The sequence below is a fragment of the Barbus barbus genome (assembly GCF_936440315.1).
Source record: "Barbus barbus genome assembly, chromosome: 45".
Lineage (NCBI taxonomy): Eukaryota > Metazoa > Chordata > Actinopteri > Cypriniformes > Cyprinidae > Barbus > Barbus barbus.
In genome coordinates, this window is record NC_136723.1 from 2856097 (window position 1) to 2879872 (window position 23776).

Here is a 23776-nt window from a genome sequence, read left to right on the forward strand (position 1 = left end):
AAAATGATTAAAACCCTGACCACAATTTAACTACAACAAGGAAACAAAGCTGTGAGAAGAGATTATGCCATTTCTTGCCAAAGAATTAAATGTAAACAAATGAACAAAGTATGAAAATGCAGTGAATATAAACAGTGTCAAGGACAATTTAGGGATGAACAATATTATTGCCCAGTAGAGGCTTAAAATTAAATCCTGAAATTAAAACTTTGAAAAAATGGACAATTAATAGCTTTTAAATAATATTGGCAGATTTCCTTAAAGGTATAGTTCACCCAAAATTTTTAATTGTCATTATTTACTCAACCTTGACTCGTATCGACTCGACCAAACCTGTATGAGTTTCTTCTGTAAACACACAAGAAGATATTTTGAAGAATGTTGAAAACCAAACAGTTGACGGTAGCCATTGACTTGCATAGTGTTTTTTCCAGTACTATGGAAGTCAATGGCTGCTGTTACATCTACAATGTTTTAGTGCTTTTCCTGCAGTTCCTAGATCTGCAAGGTTGAATTTCTTGACCACTAAAAGTGAATTTGTAATATAATGATAAATGAAATATATTGAATAGATATAGAACTAAACTTTTAAAAGTAAATGTTCTTGAATTTGATTAATTTAAATATACAACAAACTAATATTTGAAACATGCAATGTGTAAGACCAATGTTCCCTCTAATTGTTTTCTTGCTGAGCAAAACGTTTCTCTGTTGGGCGGACATTTCGGCCACCTCAGCAAAAACCTTCTTTATAGGTTACCTGTACAGCGCGTAACTTAACTTTTAATGAATTTATATTTGATTTGACCCTTGATGCAACTAAATGATGCACATTTTAGGTTACCTGAGAAAGCATTTTTACAGTGCTGTTACCAAAAAATCCTTTTAAAGATCATTTAAAAAAATCTCAAGCAGAAAAATTCAATTCTTTATTATAATATAATATGAACAAACGAAGCAGATAATATTGCTCATGAATTCCCTTCTTGAGGTCCGTTATCATCAGCTTCCCTATGTAGTAGAGTTTGCACACTACAGTACTAAACCTGTGTGACTGTAGATGTCTGGGGGTTTTGTTACCGCTCTGTGCCCATTATTCGCTATTTCCACCACTTAATCAAGCCATTCTTCTTTAAAACATGGCAACGTTTTATTTCAGGCCATTGCGTTTGCATTGGCTCTTGTGTTGAGCTATTTCGTCTGCAGCCGGTAAAGTATTCGATTTGTGCAGGGACTGATTCGGCGCATATCACACCAACTCTATGCGCGTATTCGTTCACGCCGTTTGAGGGAGCATTGCAGTAAGTCTGTAACACCCTTCAGTCTTACACAGACTAATGACTCACTGCAGTGACGATGTGGTGTCGTTGCATTTTAATGCTATTTTTTAGACTATCCAGTTGAACCCACTGGATGCGGCGCAGCTGCACTGATCATTCAAAATATTGCGGAAAAAGACATCATCTGATGTTATTTACATCAAAACTGAAACCAAGACGTTCACACAGAACGCATATTTATCGCTTTTTCTATATGGACATCTATCACCGTTGCTCTCGCGTCTCGCACAAGAGAGCCGCATGTTTAGAAAGCATGTAAAATTACTGTAAGTTCAACTTTTTCAAAACATGTCTCGAGACTTTATGGCGGAGACTTTATGGCGGTTTTTCCCCATCCTACTGCATCTCATGTATTAAGTACTCTTATACGAGAAGTGATAAGGAAATAACACAAGATCACGCTGATGTTATGGTCTCCTTCCTGATCAAACAGGAACAAAGATGACTTCCATGTTAACACATACTTCTGCTGGGAAAAATGTATATACACGCATCTAACTTTTTGAAAGTGAAACCAAAGTTTTGTGCATTTTATGAGTTTATTTCTTATACAAAAGCCCTCAAAGTGATAAATCTTAAAATAGATCTTTTTTTCCTTTTATAGTAGAATGATTTAACCTTAGCCCCCTTTTGTTTAATTTTAATTTTTTTTATTATACATGTCTATGTAAATGTATATATGTATATGTGTGTTTAAGTGAGCAGCTACTTCAGACTGCGTTGTTTTCTTGCGCTCTGCCATCTCACGATATTAAAAAATAAATACATTTTAAAAACTGTGTGCCGTAGTTTACACAGGACTGCCAGGAAATGTGCATTGATGCACCTTTATTAAATATGTTACATGGTTTATTTTGATAGGTTAAATGTTTTTGTGGTGTTAAGAGAAATCACCACGTTCTTAAAATAAGAGAAAGACAGTCTTTTCTGCTTGCTGCAATAAATCATATTTTTCTGAACTAAACAAGTGAATTTTGCCAAGATATTTTCAGAGATGATAGACATGTTATAGAATAATTGAATGAAAACCTAATTTTGACGACAAATTGACTTCAACCTATTTTTAGAATTTCCTGAAAACATCCCAGCGCGACATCCGACGGGTTTTCCCAGATCGCATCACAAATGTTCTAAGCAATTTTTAAATATCAGTTCAACGTGGTTTATGATGGTAACGTGTGGCTGATTGACTGATTTTGCAGATACTACAGCGACAGCAAGCACAGGAAGCTGGACGAGCATCGCTCCAGCAGAGAGCACCGATCAGAAAGCAACTCTAAGGACAGGACTCACTCCGAACACCGCTTTCACTCGGAGCACCGCTCTGCCTCCGACTACACGCACCACAAATCATCCCGGGACTACCGCTACCATTCGGACTGGCAGATGGAGCACCGGCCGCGCTCGCCGTACGACTCGCGCTCGCCGCTGGGCCACCGCTCACCCTTCGAGTACTCGTCTGACCACAGAAGCACACCCGAACAGGTCTGGAGCGGCCGCAAGACATAGCGCTCTCCTCTCAGCTCAGCTCCGCTCCGCTCGCTTCTGATTAGCCATAGACACACAACACACAGGAAATGCCTTAGGCAACTGTTGGCCGCTGCACTGGGGCTCTGGGAGTGCCACCCTTTCCTACTCACCTTGGAGGAAACACAGATCACATATTTTTGTATATTTAAGAGTTGGCTGCATTCTTTCGTAGGTGCTGCAGAGTAATTTTTTTTAATTATTATTTTTATAAATTGACTACTTTCCTTTTCGTTTGTTTATTTTGGTTTCTTTTTTTACTTGGAAACAGATGAATCCATGTTTCACTGTCACGTGCGACACTGGATCCGGACATATAGCCGTAAATGATCGCGACGCAGCTTATTTAAGAAGTGTTGAGTGAAAGGATGCTACAAACGTGTGTCGTCTTTATCAGCTGAGGACCTGAGGGGTTTCTGTTCTGAAGGACTGGGGTTCACCTTCCAAAGTACCTCGTTTACAGTGTTTTGTGACCATTTTGCCAATTTTTATCTGTAATTTTTCTTTCCATCATGCTTGAATTATTTAAATCTGTCTCAGCTGTAAAATAATCTGGACTATTTTTAGCACGCATCAGATAATGTCACTTTTTCCACGTTGTACTACTGTAAATTATTGTATAAAGTAAATCAAATGGGCTTTTCTCAGGCTGGTATTTTTTTAACTATTTCCCCATCAACTCAGGCTATTTTCTCTTTTCCTTGTTTTTGTTGACGTTTCTTAATCTCAGTAGTTTTGAATCATGAAATGGGGTAAATATTCCACGTGTATTCGTTCTGTAGGATGGTTTGGTTTGTTGATCTCTTTGGTTTCTCTCTTTGTAAGTGAATTGGCCTCGCTTTATAACAGCATCATGTCAAAAAATACAAACTGTAACAAAAAACAAAGGACATGAAAGGGTCGATTGTAGCTAGAGGCACTTATGAGCTCTCTCTAGAACATTTCCATGATAATCTTTCCTCTTGTTTTCTATAAATGTTGGCAATAATGTAATCTTTTCTATGCAGCCCGAGTGTTTTTCTGGTGACTGGCCCGAGTAAGGCAGAATGCTGTTACAGGACATACTGATGTATATATATCTCCTTCTATATTTCAAATCCAAATTTACACTGAACATGCATGGATTTTTAAAGTAATTTTTATATAATTGTTTAAGTCATTAAACTCAAATCACTGTTTTCACCTGTAATCTGGCTTTAATGTAATTTAGTGTGCTTTTCATGCAATCATTTTCAAAATAGATTTACGATTCAGAAGCATTTGACTCTGAGGTGGGTTGTTTGTTTCTGCCAATGAATGCAAACTTCTCAAAACGGGTTTCTTTTTGGCTAAACTCTGCAAAATGTTGGTGGTTGCTTATTTTTTTAAGTTTAGAAGTTATATTAACAAACACAAATGCAAAAAACAGTAACCAACATAGGAATGACAAAAAAAATACACGTGACCCTGGAGCACAAAATCAGTCTCGAGTCGCTGGGGTATGTTTGTAGCAATAGCCAAAAATACATTGCATGGGTCCAAAGTATTGATTTTTCTTTTATGCCAAAAATCATTAAGATATTAAATAAAGATCATGTTCCATGAAGATATTTTGTAAATTTCCTACTGTAAATATATCAAAACTTCATTTTTGATTAGTAATATGCATTGCTAAGGAGTTAATTTGAACAACTTTAAAGGAGATTTTTAAAGGAGAAGTACCATCAATCTGAGAAGACTCAATCGAAGGATTAATTGAGTATTGACTGAGACTTTTGGTCAGTTATAAAATGTATTTATCTGATTCAAAATCTTCAAAGAATTTCTCAACACAACATTACTGCTTCCTGATTTACGCTCCGATAAAAGCAAAGCTGGGAGAGAGGACTTTGGCAATGACAGCATCTGCACAAACCCATAATGGAGAGGTCTCAGATGTCATATCATCCAGGATGCCCCTTTGCCAGAAAGTGAGAGCCCTGGCCCAATAATAATGCTTAAAAACGAGAAGCCCAAGACCTCCACAATCAGTAGGTTTTTGCTATGCGAGATGTTTTATAGTTCTGAATCAAGTTGTTTAAAAAAAAGTTGCATGTAAATTAATCAGAAGATTTTGGAAGAAATATAAAAACTTAGGGAGAACAGCCATCTTTATCACGTTCGCATGGCCAACTAGAGATAAAGGGAGCAGTTTCCAGCTTTCAATGTTTAATTTGACTGTTAATTATGTCTTAACTTTTATTTTTTAACTAATTTGTAGGGTTCTTTGGAATTGTCAAACCAATGTAAAGTGATCCTTCACTATTTTAAATGGTATATTATTCAAAAAGATATTGCTTAAGTTATTTGTTAGGGGCATAAATTTACTTTTATTCCAATTAATTGAGTATCCTGACAGTTTACTAAAAGTGTCACTGTCAATGTAATTTAAAATTTTAGGGACGGAAACAACAGGATCCATAACACATATAAATTGATCAGACTTTCAGTATTGCCCAGAGAGATATATGTGGATGGGTTCTGATTCCTACAGCTTATGGCTCAAGTGCAATGTTAAAAAGAAGAGGTGATAAGGCATCACCCTGTTGTACACCCCGATGCGGTTCAAAAGAGCTGGATCTAATACCATTGGTCAGAACAGATGAAGATGGATGGAAATAAACTATTTTGATCCAGTTGATAAATCTATACCCAAATCCAAACAGATTTTAGTGCTTCAAACGTATATGGCCATTCAATCTGATTGAAGGCCTTTTGAGATGATGGCAGCAGAATAGTTAGCTAATTGACGATTTGCATATAAAATATTAAGTAGGCGGACATTACAGATTGATGCCTTTTTCAATACGATAGACTGTAATGCCAGGAAACTTTCCATCTGCATATTCACAGGGCTCCTACGCGGTCTGGAAAAGTATGGAAGAAAGAAAGCGGAGTATGGAAAAATATTTGTTTCCAGACTTTTGCTCATATGTAGTTAATCGAAAATTAAGAATTTAATGAGAATAAATGTATTGAACAAGTGAGATTTCATGGCAGCTGTTTAGTGATTGTTGTTTTTTTATTGATTGTCAAACATGCACTTTTTGATTATGCAAAATGCAGGTTATAAGCATTTGTATGCGCTAAAGAGACCCAAGGCTATGAAATATTGCATACTGCCCTAATGAAAGCCAAATTTTAAACACTTTTTACAGTAGCCTAACAGTCTTTTTCATAGACCCTTGGACTTGGCAAATTTTGTCATCAGCCCATTTTGTGTCATGGTTTCTGCAATAAGAAAAGCCTAATTTTGAGCAAGTAGATCTCTGTTAATTCATGTGCATCCATGCTCTCATTTTATTCATAGTGATGCACAAAGGAAATACGTTATATAAAACTAGAAATTGTAATGTATAAGCATGCAAACAATTCCCATGCAGGTGTGAATAGTTTTTCAAGGGCACAAAAAAGTTGTGCGTGCATGCAAAAGTCTGTTTTTCTTTTTATTATTATTTTAGGGACTCTGCAGGTCATCACTTTGAGAAAATCAATTTAAAAAACCTGAGAAAATACAAATATTTATAGATGACTGTACTATATACCAAACATAAAGTTGAAAATAATGCTCTAAGAGCCGTTTATGTTAAATATAGTCTGAAAATCTACTGAGAGGTTTGAGTCTGGAAAAGTATGGTATTTTGAAATGAAAAATGGGTAAGAACCCTGTGTTCAACTCCAAAAATCTTTGCATTTCTTCTGTCTTCTGCTTACAGAAATGTACCCTATTGCACAAGAGAAAAAGCCACAGCATGCTTTCACTAGTTAAGTATAGAAAAGCTTGCTTGTTAACCCAGCTTACAGCATCTCCATTAGTTTGCACCTGCAGTCCAATCAGCTGAGCACTGATCGTAACAGACTGAGGGAAGGGATGAGACCGTCAAGCTCGTGTCTTCCAATCATTTAATAGTTGATGTCAAATGCATGATTCGTAGGCTTACAGTTTCACTGATGTCATCAGAAGAGACATTTCTACAAACAAAACTTATCACACATAAATAGATTTTAGAATGCATATGTTAAATGACCTCAAGATGCAGGATAAAGGATTTTATGACCTTATAATACAAGCCAAGCTAACGATGTCTATAGGAAAGAGAAGGAAGTTTACAGAAGCATTGCAGGGTGAGCATCACTGGATATCTTGTAACGTGATCTAGGACTAGGTCTTAAACACAACTATGGTAACTTGGCTGTCTGATGTAATTAATATGGCTGGCACAGGTTCAAAGACAGGCACGGGCAAAGGGAATAACAATAATCGGCTCACTTCCAGTTGTTCGAAAAATAAGCATAGAAAGGCAACATTTATTCAGGCAAGAGTCATCCCGGAGGACAGGACGCTGTTGAAATGGCTGCAGATTTTAGTAGTTCTTTTTCTCCTCAAATATAAGGTTGGCAGTGGCTTTCTTGGCTGCAAGACAAAACAAAAGACTGGATTATCAACAGTTAATGACTGCTTTTTAAAAACTTCAAGGAAACTAACGACAAATGCTCATTTGTCGAGTTTGATCTTATAACATGCATCTCAAGTCATTGATGAAACATCTGTCAGTGAAGATCCCTTATATTCGAATGCATCTGGTTTTCACCTTCATCTTTAAACTTGTCTGCCGCCTCAGATGCTTTATCCGTGAGGTCTTTCATCACATTATCGATCTTGGCTTCATTCTTTAGGAAGAAGGGCCGAATGATTCTTGTGTAGATCAGAATGGAGCCGTTCGATGGAGTGGGAGCCATGCACCAAACCAAGAAAGCACACTAGCAAGAAAAAAAAACATTACAGTCTAGCATTAATGACAATATTTCACATTACAAAAATATTCACATTTTTGTGTCCACTTCAGTCCATTCACACAGCTGTTCCTTGAGGGGTTCAAGCACAAACATGTTTAGACTGCAACTCCTCAGTGCTCGATCTTAAAGTACCATAATATCATCATTTGGAATCAGAGTCAAAAGTTATCAAAATCAGGCTGAACTGTGATTCAGTGTGGTCACGACTAGCACAAATGTCTGTACCAGAAGATGCCACCTTTAACTCTTGGAAGCATATTTTCACAAAATGTAGTATATCTATCCCATATATCTCAATCTAAAGAGGCACGACCAATTTCAATAGGTTAATAAAATCACAACCATGTTAATCTTAAAAATTGAAAATAAAAAAATTAGTTATGCCCGTGAACTGTTAATAGGAGAATAAGATTTGGCACACTTATTAGGGTACACACTTACTAGTCTGGGACCTCTAAACCATATTAACACCTCCAACCAGTTCAAAAATTCATTCTTTGAGCCCTTTGGTCTAGAAACAAAATGCTTTTTATTCTAATTTAAATCTTTGTGTTTGTAATGTTTATCAATAATTAAAGAATAATTGTACTATTTATTATGTCTGTCATGCCAAAATTCCCCCATTCTTGTCATGCACCAATAAAAAAAGTGAATATATGGTTTGTATTTTTAATGAAATCATAATAATAATAATAGTTAGCATTAACTTATGATGCTGATTAATAATAAGAGCATTAACATTTGATTACAACAAAATGCATTTGACTGAAGCTAATATAATGTAATGTATAATACCTTTCCCAGGAAGTAGAAGGGGAACCAGGAGAGGAAAATGTCAGCGAAGAACTCTGCGACGCTGAAGACGCCGTAAACCACCCAGTAGGTCAGCCATTTGGTGTCGTCCTCTTTGGTTGCGCTCTCAATGGCTTTGATTCTGCAAACACATGAGACTGATATGACGCTTTCATTTAAGACTTGCTAATATTAGATAACAGGCAGAGGATAAAGAATCTGATTGTTCATCTAGAGCATTAACTGCTCGTCTTGTGAGATGACCAGGGAAACTGATATTTTAACCCTGTAAAGCCTGGCATATGAAATAATAGCCAGAAAGATAGCAGACATAAGAGGGATCGTACAAAATGCATGCTATTGTTTATTTAGTACTGACCTGAATAAGATATTTCACATAAAAGATGTTTACATTTAGTCCACAAGAGAAAATAATAGCCAAGTTTATAAAAGTGACCCCGTTCAAAAGTTTACACCCCCTTGGTTCTTAATACTGTGTTGTTACCTGAATGATCCACAGCGGTGTTTTTTGTTTAGTGATAGTTGTTCATGAGTCCCTTGTTTGTCCTGAACAGTTAAACTGCCTGCCGTTCTTCAGAAAAATCCTTCAGCTCCCACAAATTCTTTGGTTTTCCAGCATTTGTGTGTATTTGAACCCTTTCCAACAATGAGTGTATTAATTTGAGATTCATCTTTCCACACTGAGGACTCGTATGCAACTATCACAGAAGGTTCAAACGCTCACTGATGCTCCAGAAGGAAAAACCATGCATTAAAGGGATAGTTCACCCAAAAATGAAAATTGTGTCATCATTTATCACCCTCAAGTAGTTCCAAACTTGTATGAATGTTTTTGTTCTGCTGAACACAAAGGAAGATATTCTGACGAATGTGGGAAACAGAGCAGTTCTGGGGCACCATTGACTTCCATAGTATTTTCTCCCATACTATCAAAGTCAATGGTGCCCGAAAACAGCCTGGTTACTGTCACATTGCACTAGGAGAGAGGAGACACGGAGATTTCCAAACACGGAGGTTTATTGAATGTCCAAACACACGGAACATGGAGCTTGGGGGATGGACGAACAATACAGGACATGGGAGACAGGGAGACACAGGGCTTAAGAACACTGGGAAATCAACGAGGAAGAACAGAAACAGGTGCGGGGCAATTAAACACAGGGCTAGGGACTAATCAACTAATGAACAGGGAACGAGGACAGGAACAGGAAGGCCAAATATGGACACGAGAGGAGGAGGAAACAAGACACAGGACTGACAGTTACAAACTTTCTTCAGAATCTCTTCCTTTGTGTTCAGCACAACAAAGACATTCATACAGGTTTGGAACTACTCGAGGGTGATAAATGATGACACAATTTTCATTTTAGGGTGAACTATCCCTTTAAGATCATTCAGGTAACAGCACAGTATTAAGAACCAAGGGTATGTAAACTTTTGAACAGGGTCATTTTTTATAAATTCAGCTATTATTTTCTCTTGTGGACTATATGTAAACATCTTTTATGTGAAATATCTTATTCAGGTCAGTACTAAATAAACAATAGCATGCATTTTGTACAATCTCTCTTGTTTTGGTAAAATACTTAACATTTTGCAGATTCTGAAAGGGGGGGGGTGTAAACTTTTGACCTCAACTGTATATAACCTTACATATGTACTTTGTTTTGCATCATATTTGATACATCATGTCTTTTATGGCCCATATAGTATGACATATATGGAGCTTATACTCAAGAAAGACAACAAGGTCCAAACTGAGCAAAATGTGCAGATGTTGTCATATATATGGCCAAAAAGAAAGATGAAATTCTGACAGCAAATCAATGACATTTTTTAACAGTATAATAGACTATTTACATTAAATGATATAAATATCACTTTTATTGTGGAGGCAAAACATATAATTCAGTGCAATATAATAACATGATTTTTCTAAAAATGATTGATTAAAAAATGCTTCAGTCTAGTAAATGATCATCTTGAAATGCTACTAATAGTATGAAAGTTATTCTTACATTTCCTTTATAATAATCAGCACGAGCTGAAGGTGGACGTTTGTAGTTAAACTCGAGGGCTTTTTACTCGCTAACAGCGTGTGAACTATCAGTCAGAAGGCATGTAGTAGATTGTGTACGACAGGTTTTGATCGTGTTGATAATTTAGAGGCCTCAGAAATGCATGCATCACATACGACAGAGCAGGCTTTCTGGGGTTAATTTGGTGTATGATGTCTGGGTTCAGTGAGCAGCAGAAGACTTCTGCGGTTTGCCATCTTTAACTGCCTCAGCGCTTCACCTGATGATGGGACAAGACTGGGAGTTTATACTCAACCAATCACATAATCACATGAATAACAGTTGAAATCTGAAGGTGCTTCAAGTGTCCTCTGAAAAGGTTCTTGTTTTGAGAAATGAAAAGTGAAACTGTGCGTGCATGGCATGCAACAAAACCTGCTGATTCCCGCGTGTCAAGCCAACGCTTTCAGCTTCCTGCTGACCGTGTTTGATGTGTGTTGATCAGTGCTTCTGTGTGAAGAGAAGCCTAGAGTCTGTTCATTATATAAAGTCATCGTGTCTCCTCAGCAGACTACATTCATAGCTTCTATTAACTTTTTAAAGCTTGAGTGTTCTGGTTACCTGGACTTACCTTTGGTTACCTTTTTATCCATATTTCACAAAGACTGGAGCTGCGTTGGAGTGTTTGATAGTATTTTGGGTGCCGTCATATAGCTATACCATACAATTTGCAGAAAGAGAAAGCTGAAAAGGTGTAATGCGTTACAAATAAATCAAGCATAAAGCTTGAGATATTATTTTAACCTGGTGAAATGTAAATGACACGGGGCAATTTTAAAGGTGATTTTGTCAATATTTAGATTTTTTTGCTCCCTCAGATTCCAGATTTTCAAATAGTTGCATCTCAGACAAATATTGTCCGATCATAACAAACCATACATCAATGGAAAGATTATTTATTCAAGGTCACATGATCTTTCATTTTCGAAGTGATGCTTCAAACCAAGCACTGAATCCTGCTTGTATGCTCATGATAATTGTTGTGCATAATCACACCTTACAGCTGTATAAGATATTCGAAATAAAACACTAACAATAACCACATGAACACCACCACAACAACCCCCTTTCCAAAGAACTGAATGTCTTCCTGCTGCGATGACGTCAATACGTTGCAAACGTGAAGATGACGTAATAAACTGCCGAGTGATGCCAGAATTAAAAGCTAGTTTCTAGAAAGAAAGAAAGGTCGATTAGAGCTCCAACTCACGATATATATGCAGGATAGACGAATCCGATGAGATTACAGAGCAGCGAAGCTCCGTATCCGATCACCAGATAAACCGCGACGAGCAAGATGACAGCTGCAACACAAAACACAACATATCTGTCATATAAGAAGCGTGATCTGAGGTGTCCGACATTGAATGCGTGATCTGAGGTGTCCGACATTGAATGCGTGATCTGAGGTGTCCGACATTGAACGCGTGATCTGAGGTGTCCGACATTGCAGCGCGCGCGTGTTCCTGGTTATAAGACACTCACCGCACGCGATGTAGGATCGGTGCACTCCGGTCCTCGCCTCGATCTTCGCCAGCACATCCGTCATCAAGTTCTTCTCGTTAAGAAACTTGTCGAAGCGTTCTTTCAGCCCGTGCGCCATGATTTGTGTGGATTGGTGATGGATTTATTGCGAAGTAAAACTGATGCGCGCGGACACGCTGAGGCTGTGACGTCACGGAGCCACTTCCTCGACCACACCCTTCACAGAATTATTTATTTGCTAATAAATTGTAAATAATTGAAATATGCGTATAGATCTATGCACAGTAATAATTTTGACAGTTTAAACACATTTATAATCGCGTAGTAGATGCTAATCTATTAAACCGCTCTCTATGATTTGTCTCTTGGTGATGTCCGTTATGTGTAGAGCGATGTGATTGGTCAAGCGTTCTTAGAGCGGAGTTACGCGCTCTCTCATTGGCTGCCGCTTGTAGCCACGCCTACTGTGAAGTTATTCATGCTGCGCTATATTTTTAGCTTGTTAGCATGCTAGCATCAGCGTCGTCGAAATAAATTCACAGCACTTCTTGCTCTTTTATTGCTAAGCGTTTGAATAGCACCATGTACTTTTGCCACATATTATAAATGCGAAGCACGCAAGTGTAGTAGCTTTGCGCTGTTTTTAACGCACTAGTCTTGCGTGTTCGGGATGTTTTTACCCTTAACATGGAGACAAAAAGAGGGGAGATTCCTAACGGACTGCTGGATGACCTTTGCAGGTAACCCGAGAGAATACATTTACACCCGACCGTCTGTTTACGTGTAATGTGCGTTTATATCAGTTTGGCTGTCAGTGAAACGGACTCCGTAGGGCTGTGTTGATGTTCCCCAGCAGTCTCTGAGTATAGTCTAGTCTTCTGAGGCAGTTTGTACATCACTGCCTCGACCTGAGGATATGTGTTTATCACATGCGCGAGAGGACACGTGCCAGATGGGCGGGATTTAGACTCCAAACGTGAATATAACATTTCCCAAAATCAACCGATAATGATAGTAGTAGTTGTTGTTCATATGGTCTAATATTTTGTTCTAAATGGTCAATTGACGACTATTTCCGTGTTCTGTTTCGCATTTCCGGTAACAACATTCACGCACCTACCATTTTTTTAGTCTATGCTACAAATCCGGATGTGATTTCCTTGTTTATTTATTTATTTGTTATTAATATTATTGTTTTTTATCAGATTTTCATAGAAAATGAAAGTGCAGATTATTATTTCTGTTTAAGGTTACCTTATTCTTATATCTGTTGGATGATCTTCAGAAAACTAGTGTGCCACATTATTTAAAATGCTATGAATTAAGTAGTTTATTGTGTTGAACATAAATCATCCTTAAATGTGCAGTTGACTCATGCAGCTTCGTGTTCTCAGTATTTTCTGTGCTTTGTCTTGCAGTCGCTTCATTCTTCACATCCCCAGTGAGGAGAGGGACAATGCCATCAGAGTTTGCTTCCAGATCGAGCTTGCCCATTGGTTTTACCTGGACTTCTGCATGCAGAATTCACCAGGACTACCTCAGTGTGGGATAAGAGACTTTGCCAAGGCTGATATCCTAAAGAGATCTTTTTATATTACTCTTATATGAAAGCATACTTTCTGAGAGAGATTACTGAGTTTGAGTGTTCAGTAGCCTTAGAAAAGAGTTGGGAAAGATTTCCCACACTGCAGAAAGAGAACATAACCCATTACTAATGCACAGAATAAATGCATTTCAGCTGATTCCTACAAAGTTAGAACAATTATCAATGGTGATGATTCATTATTATGTCACTGAAAACTTTTAGCACAAGTTGGCTTGTGACTGAATGCTATATTACGCTTCTCTTTGAGCAGAATATTGCACTGGAGATCCACAAACCCCAAAACACCCTTTTAGCTCATTTAAAAAGCAACATAAGTTGACTTAAAGTACTGCACAATTGAGAAAAACAGTTTAAAGGGCACATGATCTTTCTCTTGAATACTTCATATATATCAAATTTGCAACAAAAAGGAACCCCATGAACCATAATCCCACAGAACTTTGCATTTTCCTCTTCATGCAAATCTAATAATGACATCTAGCTAATAGTTCAAACACTGTCTTCAAGGTGACAAGCACATATATACAGTAGTTTTAGCACTAGTTTGACACAGTAAAGCCCCGCTCAGACCAAGAGCGATAACTATATTAGCGTCCACACTGGCGGATCACATAGTCTGTTTATTCTAAGCGCACACTCCTCTGCTGCTTTCAATTCTCCAGCTCGTTATAGCAGAATGATTTTTAGAACTATATCTTTATCGTTATCTTTATAGTTACCGTGCTTGGTGTGAATGGGCCTTAAACCAAAATGCCTTCTAAATTGTGATCAAAGTGTGTGTTACCACTTTAATTGTAATGCAACCATCATTGAAAGTGGTGCACAAACTAAAGATTTAAGGGAGAACTTTGTTGCATGAGTGCATGATCTTTATTGTCAGATTGTACAAAGTATAATGTTACGAAATGTGCAGGATTGAACCTCAGATTGGGTTGTTTGGGTTTATGGAAACCTGGCAAGCCTGAGCATTTTAAAATCTCATGGATACTGCAGTAACATAGCTTTCAAATGAAATTAACTCTGGATAATTGATAACTGTCAGCAGTGTTCATTATGTTAGGGTTATAGTTTTCTTCAACAACATTTTTTTCCCAGATGAAAATGAGACTATAACTAAATTTATTTTAAAAAAACAAGTTTTGAATGACAAAAATCTATTGAAATCGATACAAAAATGTTAAGGAGGTTTCTTTCTCTCTGTGTGTCTCCTTAACATAATGATCACTTTTTAATCACTGTCCGTTCCTGCTGCCCCATGGAGAGGATGTTCAGAAGGTTTTAGAGCAGTGGAAAGAGTATAAGATGGGTGTACCTACGTTTGGTGCCATTATTCTTGATGAAGCGCTTGACCATGTAAGTATACAGCAGCTGCTTGGAAGCATCATAAACTATGCTATGCGTTTTTAAAAAAGGAGTGCAGAAACCTTCATGTATTCATTCTTTATTTTTTCCTGAAGGCGTTGATGGTCCAAGGTTATCTGGCCAAGTCTGGCTGGGGTTTTCCTAAAGGGAAAGTCAATGAAGATGAGGCTTTCCATGACTGCGCTGTTAGAGAAGTATGCAGCTTTCTCAGCTTTTAAAAATATAAATGTTAGTCTGGTTTATGTCGAGCTAATGAGTGTATTGAAAACCACTGTTAATGTTTGATTTCTCTGCAGGTTTTGGAGGAGACAGGCTTTGACATCCGAGATCGTATCTGCCAAAAAACATACATTGAACAGAGAATTTCAGATCAGTTGGTTCGATTGTATATTATACCAGGAGTTCCTAAAGACACCAAGTTTAACCCCAAGACCAGAAAAGAAATAAGGGTATGTATACGTTTTAATGCTATATACAGTGCTGCTCACTAATATTGACACCCTTGTTAAATATGAGCAAAGGTGGCTGTGAAAATAAATCTGCATTGTTTATCCTTTCATTCAAAAAATTCACAAAATTCTAACCTTTCATTGAAGTAGAACAATGGTAAGTGGGGGAAACTCACATTATGAAATGTTTTTCTCCTGTTCATGTTAGCCACAGTTATTGGCACCCAATTATTGCAACATCCTTTTCCCAGGGTAACAGCTCTGAGTTTTCTCCTATAATGTTGGAGTTTGGAGAACACCTGATAAGAAATCAGAGACCATTCCTTCATCCAGAGTCTTTCCAGATCCTTCAGAATACCACTACTGAATTCTCTTCAGTTCACCCCACTCATTTTCTGTAGGGTTCAGGTCAGAGGACAGGGACAGACATGGCAGAAGCTTCATTTTGTGCTTAGTGACACATTTTTGTGTTAATTTTGATGTTTGTTTTGGATCATTGTCTTGATGGAAGATCCGAACATGGCCCATTATAAGATTTCTATCAGAGGCAGTCAGGTTTAGATTTTTTATCTGTTGGTATTTGATATAATCCATGATGCCATGTGTCTAAACAAGATTTAACCGTGGACATGTGGTACTTTTTTTATCTCTGTGTTCACCAAGCTCATCGTCAGTGTTTCACTGCCAGAAAGCTCTTTTTTAGTTTCATCTGACCATAGAAGCCAGTCCCATTTGAAGTTCCAGTTGTGTCTGATAACTGAATTTGCTGGAAATAGTTTTTGGATGAACTAGGAGTTTTTTTCTTGAAACCCATTTGAACAACATGTGGTGATTTAGGGGATGTTTGATATATTTTTTTTAGGTTTCTGACCCCAAAACTCAACTAATCTCTGCAATTCTCCAGCTGTGGTCCTTGGAGAGTCTTTAGCCACTCAAACTCTCCTCCTCACCGTGCATTAGGACGATATAGACACACGTCCTCTTCCAGGCAGATTTTTAACATCTTTAGTTGATTGGAACCTCTTAATTATTACCCTGATGGTGGAAATGGGGATTTTAAATGCTTTAGCTCTTTTCTTACCGCCGCTTTCTATTTTGTGATGCTCAACAATCTTGTTCTGCACATCAGAACTGTATTCTTAGGCTTTACTGGTTGTGATGGATGATTAAGGGAATTTGGCCTTTGTGTTCCTCATATTTATAATCCTGTGGAACAGGAAGCCATGGCTGGACAATTTCATGCTCCAGTCACTCTTGTGTGCTAAAAAAAATATACATATGAATATACTTCAGAGATATTTTACTAGTAAGAATTTCTAGGGGTGCCAATAATTGTGGCCAACATTCATTGGAAAAAAAACATTTATTTCATCATGAGATTTTCTCCCCACTTTCAATTGTTTTACTTCAATGAACGTTTAGAATTTTGTGAATTTTTCGAATGATGCAGATTTATTTTCACAGCCGCCTTTGCTCATATTTACCAAGGGTGCCAATATTAGTGAGCAGCACCGTAGAAGCACAATTTTGATTGTCTAAAGCTCTAATTGTGTTTCTCTGCTCTTTTGATTCCTGATAGAACATTGAATGGTTCCCAGTGGATAAACTGCCTTGCCACAGGAACGATATGACCCCCAAATCCAAGCTTGGACTGGCTCCTAACAAGTTTTTTATGGCTATTCCATTTATGAGGTACATCTTCTCTCTTTAAAGTGATCCATGGTCATGTTTTTGTTTGTTTGGGGTATGACAGAGGTGTAATGTGCTCATCTGCAGGCAGCTCAGAGAGTGGATTGCCAAACACAAAGGAGAGTCAACGAGCAGCGATGAGGATTTTGCGTCCAGCGGCAGCACACCTTGCAAACTATTCCGGTACGATCATTCTCACTGTGGAAGGCATTCACCATTGCATTTTCACATGTGCGAAGATGTTGTTTTGCAGCGCTGATAGTGCAGTAGAATTATGGTGCTTAAACACTATAGTAGAGATGGACCAGGATGGCTAGTTTGACCAATAACAACTGAATTTAATATTCGAGTGGCTGTGCATCCCATAAAGAGGGTTGCAATTGTGAAATAAGAGCCAGTAGACTAATAATAGTTCTTTCACATTATTTGTTGACTATCTGAAGGCTGCACTTTATTCTCATGAAGTGTGGGGCCTTAAGACTGACTAGTCGTACAGAAAGCCCATTGATTTATGTTTTAAATTAACTGACTGTGAAGTAATGAAATATTACATTTACATTAACATTTCAAATATTAAAATTACAATAGTTTGTTTCTAGAACACCTCAAGTATATAATTTTCTGTGGAGTTGTGCGTGTATATTACTGTATGCTGTTGAACGAGCAGACTGTTGAGATTATGACATGCACTAATTTTTGTTGTTCCTCTGCTCAGCTCTAAGCCCAGAAGGTCTCAGATGTTGGTGGAAGCATCTCCTGAAAGCTGGTCAAAGCAAAAACAGCAGAAACCCTTTGGACAAACCGCCCAGAGTGAGTTAGTAGACGAGCTTAAACCCAAGGTAGGTGTTCACATCACAAAATATTCTGTGTAAAATTGCTATTATGGGTAGGTGTAAGCAGTGTGACCCAAAATCTTATATAGTACAGAAAAAAGAAAGCTTGTACAGAAATCCACATGTCAGTATGCGAGGACTGAATTCAGATATTATTCACAGTTTGTTTCACGTTTATTAACTGACATGCCAGCAGCACAGACCGAGTGATCAATCTGTTTAGTGCTGATTCAGTGATTGGTTGATTTATTTTGTTGCAGAATCATGTGAAAGGCAACAGCAAGAAACACCAGGAGTCTCCAAGCCTGATAAAAAGAGCTGATGGTGTCAGTCAGCAACCGGTAAGTAGCTACACACATGATTTACTTTACATTACAATAGATGTTATAGTTGTGTAACGCTATATTTATTTTGTAGAAAGATGAGAAGAAACTTCAGCCCAGAAGACTGCAGGATAACTTTGACACAGGTAAATAAGCTTTTGAAGAAATGATGCATTAGGGATTAGAAGTGAGAGCAAAATCCTCACAAATATCCAGTATGCAACTAGAATTTGTTAATGTTTGAACACTTAATGCATGAGAGAAAGGGTGTGTGATCAGGATTTTTCTACGCAGATTTCACAAGTTTCACATGGCTTTGCTGTATTGACCAATAGAAAGCTGTGTCATAAACCGCTGCATTGACAGTAGATCTTTTTGCCTTTGACCACACCTTATGTTTATTCATCAAATAATTTAATGCATGAATTTCAACAGTTGTGGACGATATTTTTCAGTTGTTCTACAATTGTTTTTGCAGATGCAGCTGGTGAAGTCTATGGCTGTAACGGACAGGCAGACTTGTGTTACGGGGAACACAGCCTCTCCTCACGGTCTTTTCTCAGCTTCAAATTTGACAAGGATGCCATCATGAAATCCTGCTTCGAGTCCTGAAGATCTGCTGTACTGCCTCTGGTTTTTAAAAGATTTGATGCAGCAAATTTCCAGTGGATCTTCTGCGCTGTAAACCTGTTGGTCGAGATGCATTGTGTGTTGGACCAAGATTACAGATAAATCAAAAAATTCATTTTTTCACACAAGTATGTCAGTTCCTATTAATCTGGATCTGGAATGCTGTTAGCTTGAGTTCTTTTTAGACTTTATATTTATGCTAAAACGTGTGCCCAATCATGAGTGCATCATTTTGTCATTAAAGAGAGGTGTTTCTTGGTCAACTTGCTCGTTAAGAAACTGGTTTGTCTGAAACACACTTAACAATAGTTTGGTTCGGAGCCCCTGAAGTGTGTATTCTACTCTTCTTATTTCATTGTGAATTCAGATGTTACAATAATAATCGGTCCAGCTGTATGTTGAATTTCTATGGCTGAAGTCAGCTCAGTGTTCGTTGCTTTTGCTGTTAAACATAAAGCAAATATAAGAAGCTGCTTTCAGAGCGTCACATGAATGGTACTGTACAGGTAGGGTGGACTTTACTCGTCCGAAAGCAGGAAAACCCATTGAAGCACTATATCCTTTATCAAGTCCTCAGTCACCAAATGTCAGCTCAGTTTGACATTGATGCGTGTTGGATTTGCAGTTTGATAAATGACATTTCATCCGTTTCCCTCAAATGACGTCTTCAGTTGTTTTGTCAAGCTGTTTTCTGTTCATGTTCATTGATATTTTTATCATGCTTCAACTGCTCCCCAGGTTTTCCCCACCCTCCATACGGTTGCTATACTATATTAATATTTTCTCTGTGAAATGGCACTGATATCTGTGGTAAGTTGATTTACAATTATGCTACATGATTTGCTTAACCACATTATCTATAGTTTGTATCGTTGTTTGTTCTTTCTCATTTTTTGGTAAATAAAGACACTTTCTTAAAGAGTGATAGTCTATTGTTCCTTTCCACGTTAAAAAAATATACATTCTCTTTCAACAAGAAGTGAACCAAGTATCACTTTTACAACCAAGTCCAGATCTTTCCTCTGCCGGCCTGCGTCTTCTCATAGTACATGAGTGTCCAATCCTTTCTAGTTTCTAGTGAGTCTGAAGGCCTTGATTAGCTGGTTCAGGTGAGTTTAAACCCTGCGGGACAGAGGCCCTCCAGGAACATGACTGGACACCCCTGCTATAGTGCATCCTGATGCCATGGCTTCCCCAGATAAACCACACACACACACAGAGCCGTCTGTATGCTCTCACACCTTTCTCTCATTGCCAGCATTAGGGTTTTCAGCTATTTAAGTTACAGTAGCTCTTCTGTGTAACTGGACTATTAGCCCTCGCTCCCACATGCATCGATGAGCCTTGGACGGCCATAACCCCGACGCCGGGTTCACTGGTTGACCTTCCTTGTGCTTTTTTTGGTAACCACTGCATACTGGGAGCACCCCACAGGACTTGCTCTTTTGAAGATGCTCTGAGGATCTAGCCATCACTATTTAGCCTTTGTAAAAGTCATTCAGATCTGCTTGCCCATTTTCCACTTGCTGCCTAATGTATCCTTAAGTAAGATCTTCCATAAATGCAATCTCTTTTTCCTTAAAAAAAGCCAAGGATTCTCCTGCCTCTCCTATTGCATCACTGCTATGCATGAGACTCTGACTATGCACTGTATCATGAAAACATGTGGCGTACTGTAGATTTGCCAACTTCATCCTGTTTGTGTTTTTATTCCCAGTTTGTGAACAGTCTACGAGTGTCTTTTGGAGAATGGAGGACAGCATCTGTGACAGATTAAATGATGAATCATTAACATTTCAAATTGCCGTAGTTGATTTATTGTACTGTAATTTTAGTGCACCACATCAGAAAATACACTGTTCATAAGTGTGTGATAATTGGATCATGTGGTGTTGAGCACTACTGGAGAAATGCAGCTCTGCTAATAAATATTAGGACTCAATGAAAAATGGGAATTTCCAGGGATTGAGGAATAATCCTGCAGTCAGTTCCTGTTTTGTTTATTCACGGCTGAACTTTATCTTGGAATGTTCCGACATAATGTTATTGGCAAGATACTTAAACACCTTAAACATAAAATAAATTAACAGTTTCAAATCATTCAGACTAATGATTGTGTGAATTGTAACACATTCCAGCTCATTGGACAGAATTGTTTGTCAGCTGGATTCTTTGCACATCTCATTTGTAATTGACGTGACAGAAGTTACTCATTAAAAGTTCTCTCAGAAGAGCTTTTATATAATGAGGATTTATATAAGGAGGCTGTGCTTTCTAATAGTTTCGAATTCACTTGAAAGTATATTATTTTGCTTCATATATCGCACTTAACGGCAAGTGACAAGTAAATGACAATGGGTCACCCTGTAAAGTCAGAAAGGTTTTCAGCCCAAAGACTTTATCAACAGTTCTGTTCAGTATTATGTCATGTATTTCTGCTGAACATGAGCATTGAGCTCTCAGAAATGTCCATGCAGTGAATGACGATTCATCCACTCTCTATAACTCAGGGGTTCCCAACCATGTTCCTGGAGCCCCCAACACAGCACATTTTGCATCTCTCCTTTGTTTGACACCCATTTCAGGCCTTGGAGTCTGTGCTAATGAGCTGAATCAGATGTGTTTGGTATACAGGAACACTGTAAAACAACAACAACACAACTGCACATCTTCCACCTTTTGAGTCTCAAATATACTAAAAAAAAAAATGCTATTTTCTTGAAACTACATAAAAGTCCTTGTCAGACCAACAAAATTACCCCAAATGTTGTCCCAACTAGTCAAACACAGCTGTCTTAAAGAATTTCATATTGTTGAAATTTTAAGGCTTTGTGAGTTCCCAGCATGCATTGCAGCATGAATAAATTATGCAGTTACTGTAATAGGATAATTGTTTTGCTGTTTGCTGAGTTAATTAAAACTGTTTTGTTGTTGTTTTATCAATATTGTTAGTTATTTGTGTAACACTTTAGAATAGGGAACACTTATTAACTACGACCTTTTCCTCAATAAACTCCTAATTTGCTGGTTATTAATAGTTAGTAAGGTAGTTGTTAAATTTAGGTATTGGGTAGGATTAGGGATGTAGAATAAGGCATGTGCTTAATTAGTACTAATAAATGTCTAATATTCTAGTAATATGCATGCTAATAAGCAACTAGTTAAGAGACCCTAAAATAAAGTGTTACTGTTATTTGTTGTATTGTGATGTAAAGAGCTCATCTTTTTAACATTTGTTTGTTGCCACCTTGAGATTTGTGTGTCTAGTTTTGATGTTCAACTGTTTATATCGGTTTCCTGGATATCTTAGTCTTGTAAGTTATTTTACAAACAAAGACTATGTTATCAACATATTAGGCTAAGTTATCCACTAAGGTTTGTCATTTCTGAACAAACATAAATTTGATAATGTGGTGAATTTTACACATTCTTTATGTTCCAGGAAATAGAAAAAATAAATTACCTCCATGACAGTAATTGTTGCTTCAGGTGCTGTGAAAAGAATGTTTCTATTAGCAAAATAATACAATCAGCATTGCATGAACAAACACATTTACATTTGCTAAACAAAGTATTTTTGCAGAGAAGAACTAAAAATCTATTGTTGAGAGAACTCAGAAATCTTACTGCATCAATAATTTTTTTTTTTACAGTGAATGTGGTTGGGAACCCCTGCTCTAACTGCTTGTCCAGTGTATGGTCGCAGGGATAATGAAGCTGATCCCAGCATTAACCTGATATAAGGCAGTGATGACAATAGTGCAGGGGTGTCTGCGCTTGCTCCTTTAACAGGTGTGGAGCTAAACTCTGCAGGACGCTGGCCCTCCAGGAGCAGGAGCAGACACCCCAGCAGTCCTTCTCTCTCCCCTCATTTCCATCTAAACGCAGGACACTGCCGAGATCACCGAAACCACTTTTCTTAATCAGAGTTCATAACAATGCAACTGTTCTTGTTTGAAAGGTCTCTGTGTGTCTGGTAAAAAGGTTTCATTATCTTAACAGGACAGACAGCCATCAAGATTAGAAAAAGGTAATACAAATCCTAAGAGTTTGGAGATAAGTTGATTGCTGTAGAGGGTGTCAGTTCCCAGTGTCTTTTTTAATGCAAATTACCTTCTGTCCCAAAAAGGTATTAACCCTACTTGATCAATGCAAATTCCAATTGTTAGTTCCTATGTCCATTTTGGGGGATGCTTGTCTTTGTCTGAGTACTTAAGGAAATCTTGCAAGAAAATCAGGGCAATTCTGCAGCCAGAATGAGCCCATAGTATAAAGGGTGTCCACACATTTCATACTATTTTTCTAAAGTCAGGTATCTTACTCTTAGATATCAAATCAATAAAATACATCAAATTCTCAAAAATGAATCTTTGAATTGGCTATGTAATTGGCATAATACATATTTACCTGACTGATAATAAATGGTTACATTTGATTTTATTCTGACTTATTCTGAAATTATTTTCTCAAGTAGATTAAGTGAAGGCGTATGCCAAGTTGTATGTAGTTATATAACTATCGAGGGATAGATATTACGATACTAGCATAACCTCTGATGATTGTTTGAGCTTTAACTAAGTTAGGGTGATTGTAGGGGGGTGAACAGAGCCACTATTTAAAGAATGACAAACATGAGGTGGTCTATTAAATAGTTAGTCATAACTTCTGACTAATGATCAGACTGGAGTTTGTGACTGTGGGGTACACATACATCGGCCGGCGTGAGTGACATAGATTCATAATGAATGAGTAAATATAAACTAAAGAGGGAAATAGAATAATCAAATGTCAGAATAATAACAATTAGAGATGGACAAACAACTAAT

At 37.6% G+C, this 23776-nt stretch overlaps 3 protein-coding genes across 3 annotated transcripts in view; 2 read left to right on the top strand and 1 right to left on the bottom strand.

The window, feature by feature from the left end:
* LOC306864296 (chromodomain-helicase-DNA-binding protein 1-like) overlaps positions 1-4045 on the top strand; it is a 28806-nt gene extending 24761 nt beyond the window's left edge. Inside the window, exon 37 of the mRNA XM_079408231.1 lies at positions 2543-4045. Coding sequence (XP_079264357.1) covers positions 2543-2849 — 307 coding nt within the window. The 3' untranslated portion in view covers positions 2850-4045. The remainder of the gene's footprint in view (positions 1-2542) is intronic.
* A 2726-nt stretch (positions 4046-6771) lies between these two features.
* Positions 6772-12444, bottom strand: LOC306864212 (receptor expression-enhancing protein 5). The gene is made up of 5 exons (XM_079408043.1): positions 12059-12444; positions 11784-11877; positions 8478-8616; positions 7478-7646; positions 6772-7299 (listed from the first exon to the last, which is right to left on the bottom strand). The coding sequence occupies exons 1-5, from the start codon at positions 12174-12176 to the stop codon at positions 7250-7252; spliced, it is 570 nt and encodes a 189-aa protein (XP_079264169.1). The 5' UTR covers positions 12177-12444; the 3' UTR covers positions 6772-7249.
* Positions 12445-12532: 88 nt separating this feature from the next.
* On the top strand, positions 12533-19873 carry LOC306864211 (m7GpppN-mRNA hydrolase-like). The gene is made up of 11 exons (XM_079408042.1): positions 12533-12798; positions 13477-13628; positions 14890-15017; positions 15122-15220; positions 15323-15475; positions 17055-17167; positions 17252-17347; positions 17880-18003; positions 18258-18338; positions 18415-18466; positions 18799-19873. Exons 1-11 carry the CDS (start codon positions 12746-12748, stop codon positions 18930-18932), a joined length of 1185 nt encoding a protein of 394 aa, XP_079264168.1. The 5' UTR covers positions 12533-12745; the 3' UTR covers positions 18933-19873.
* Positions 19874-23776: the final 3903 nt, after the last annotated feature.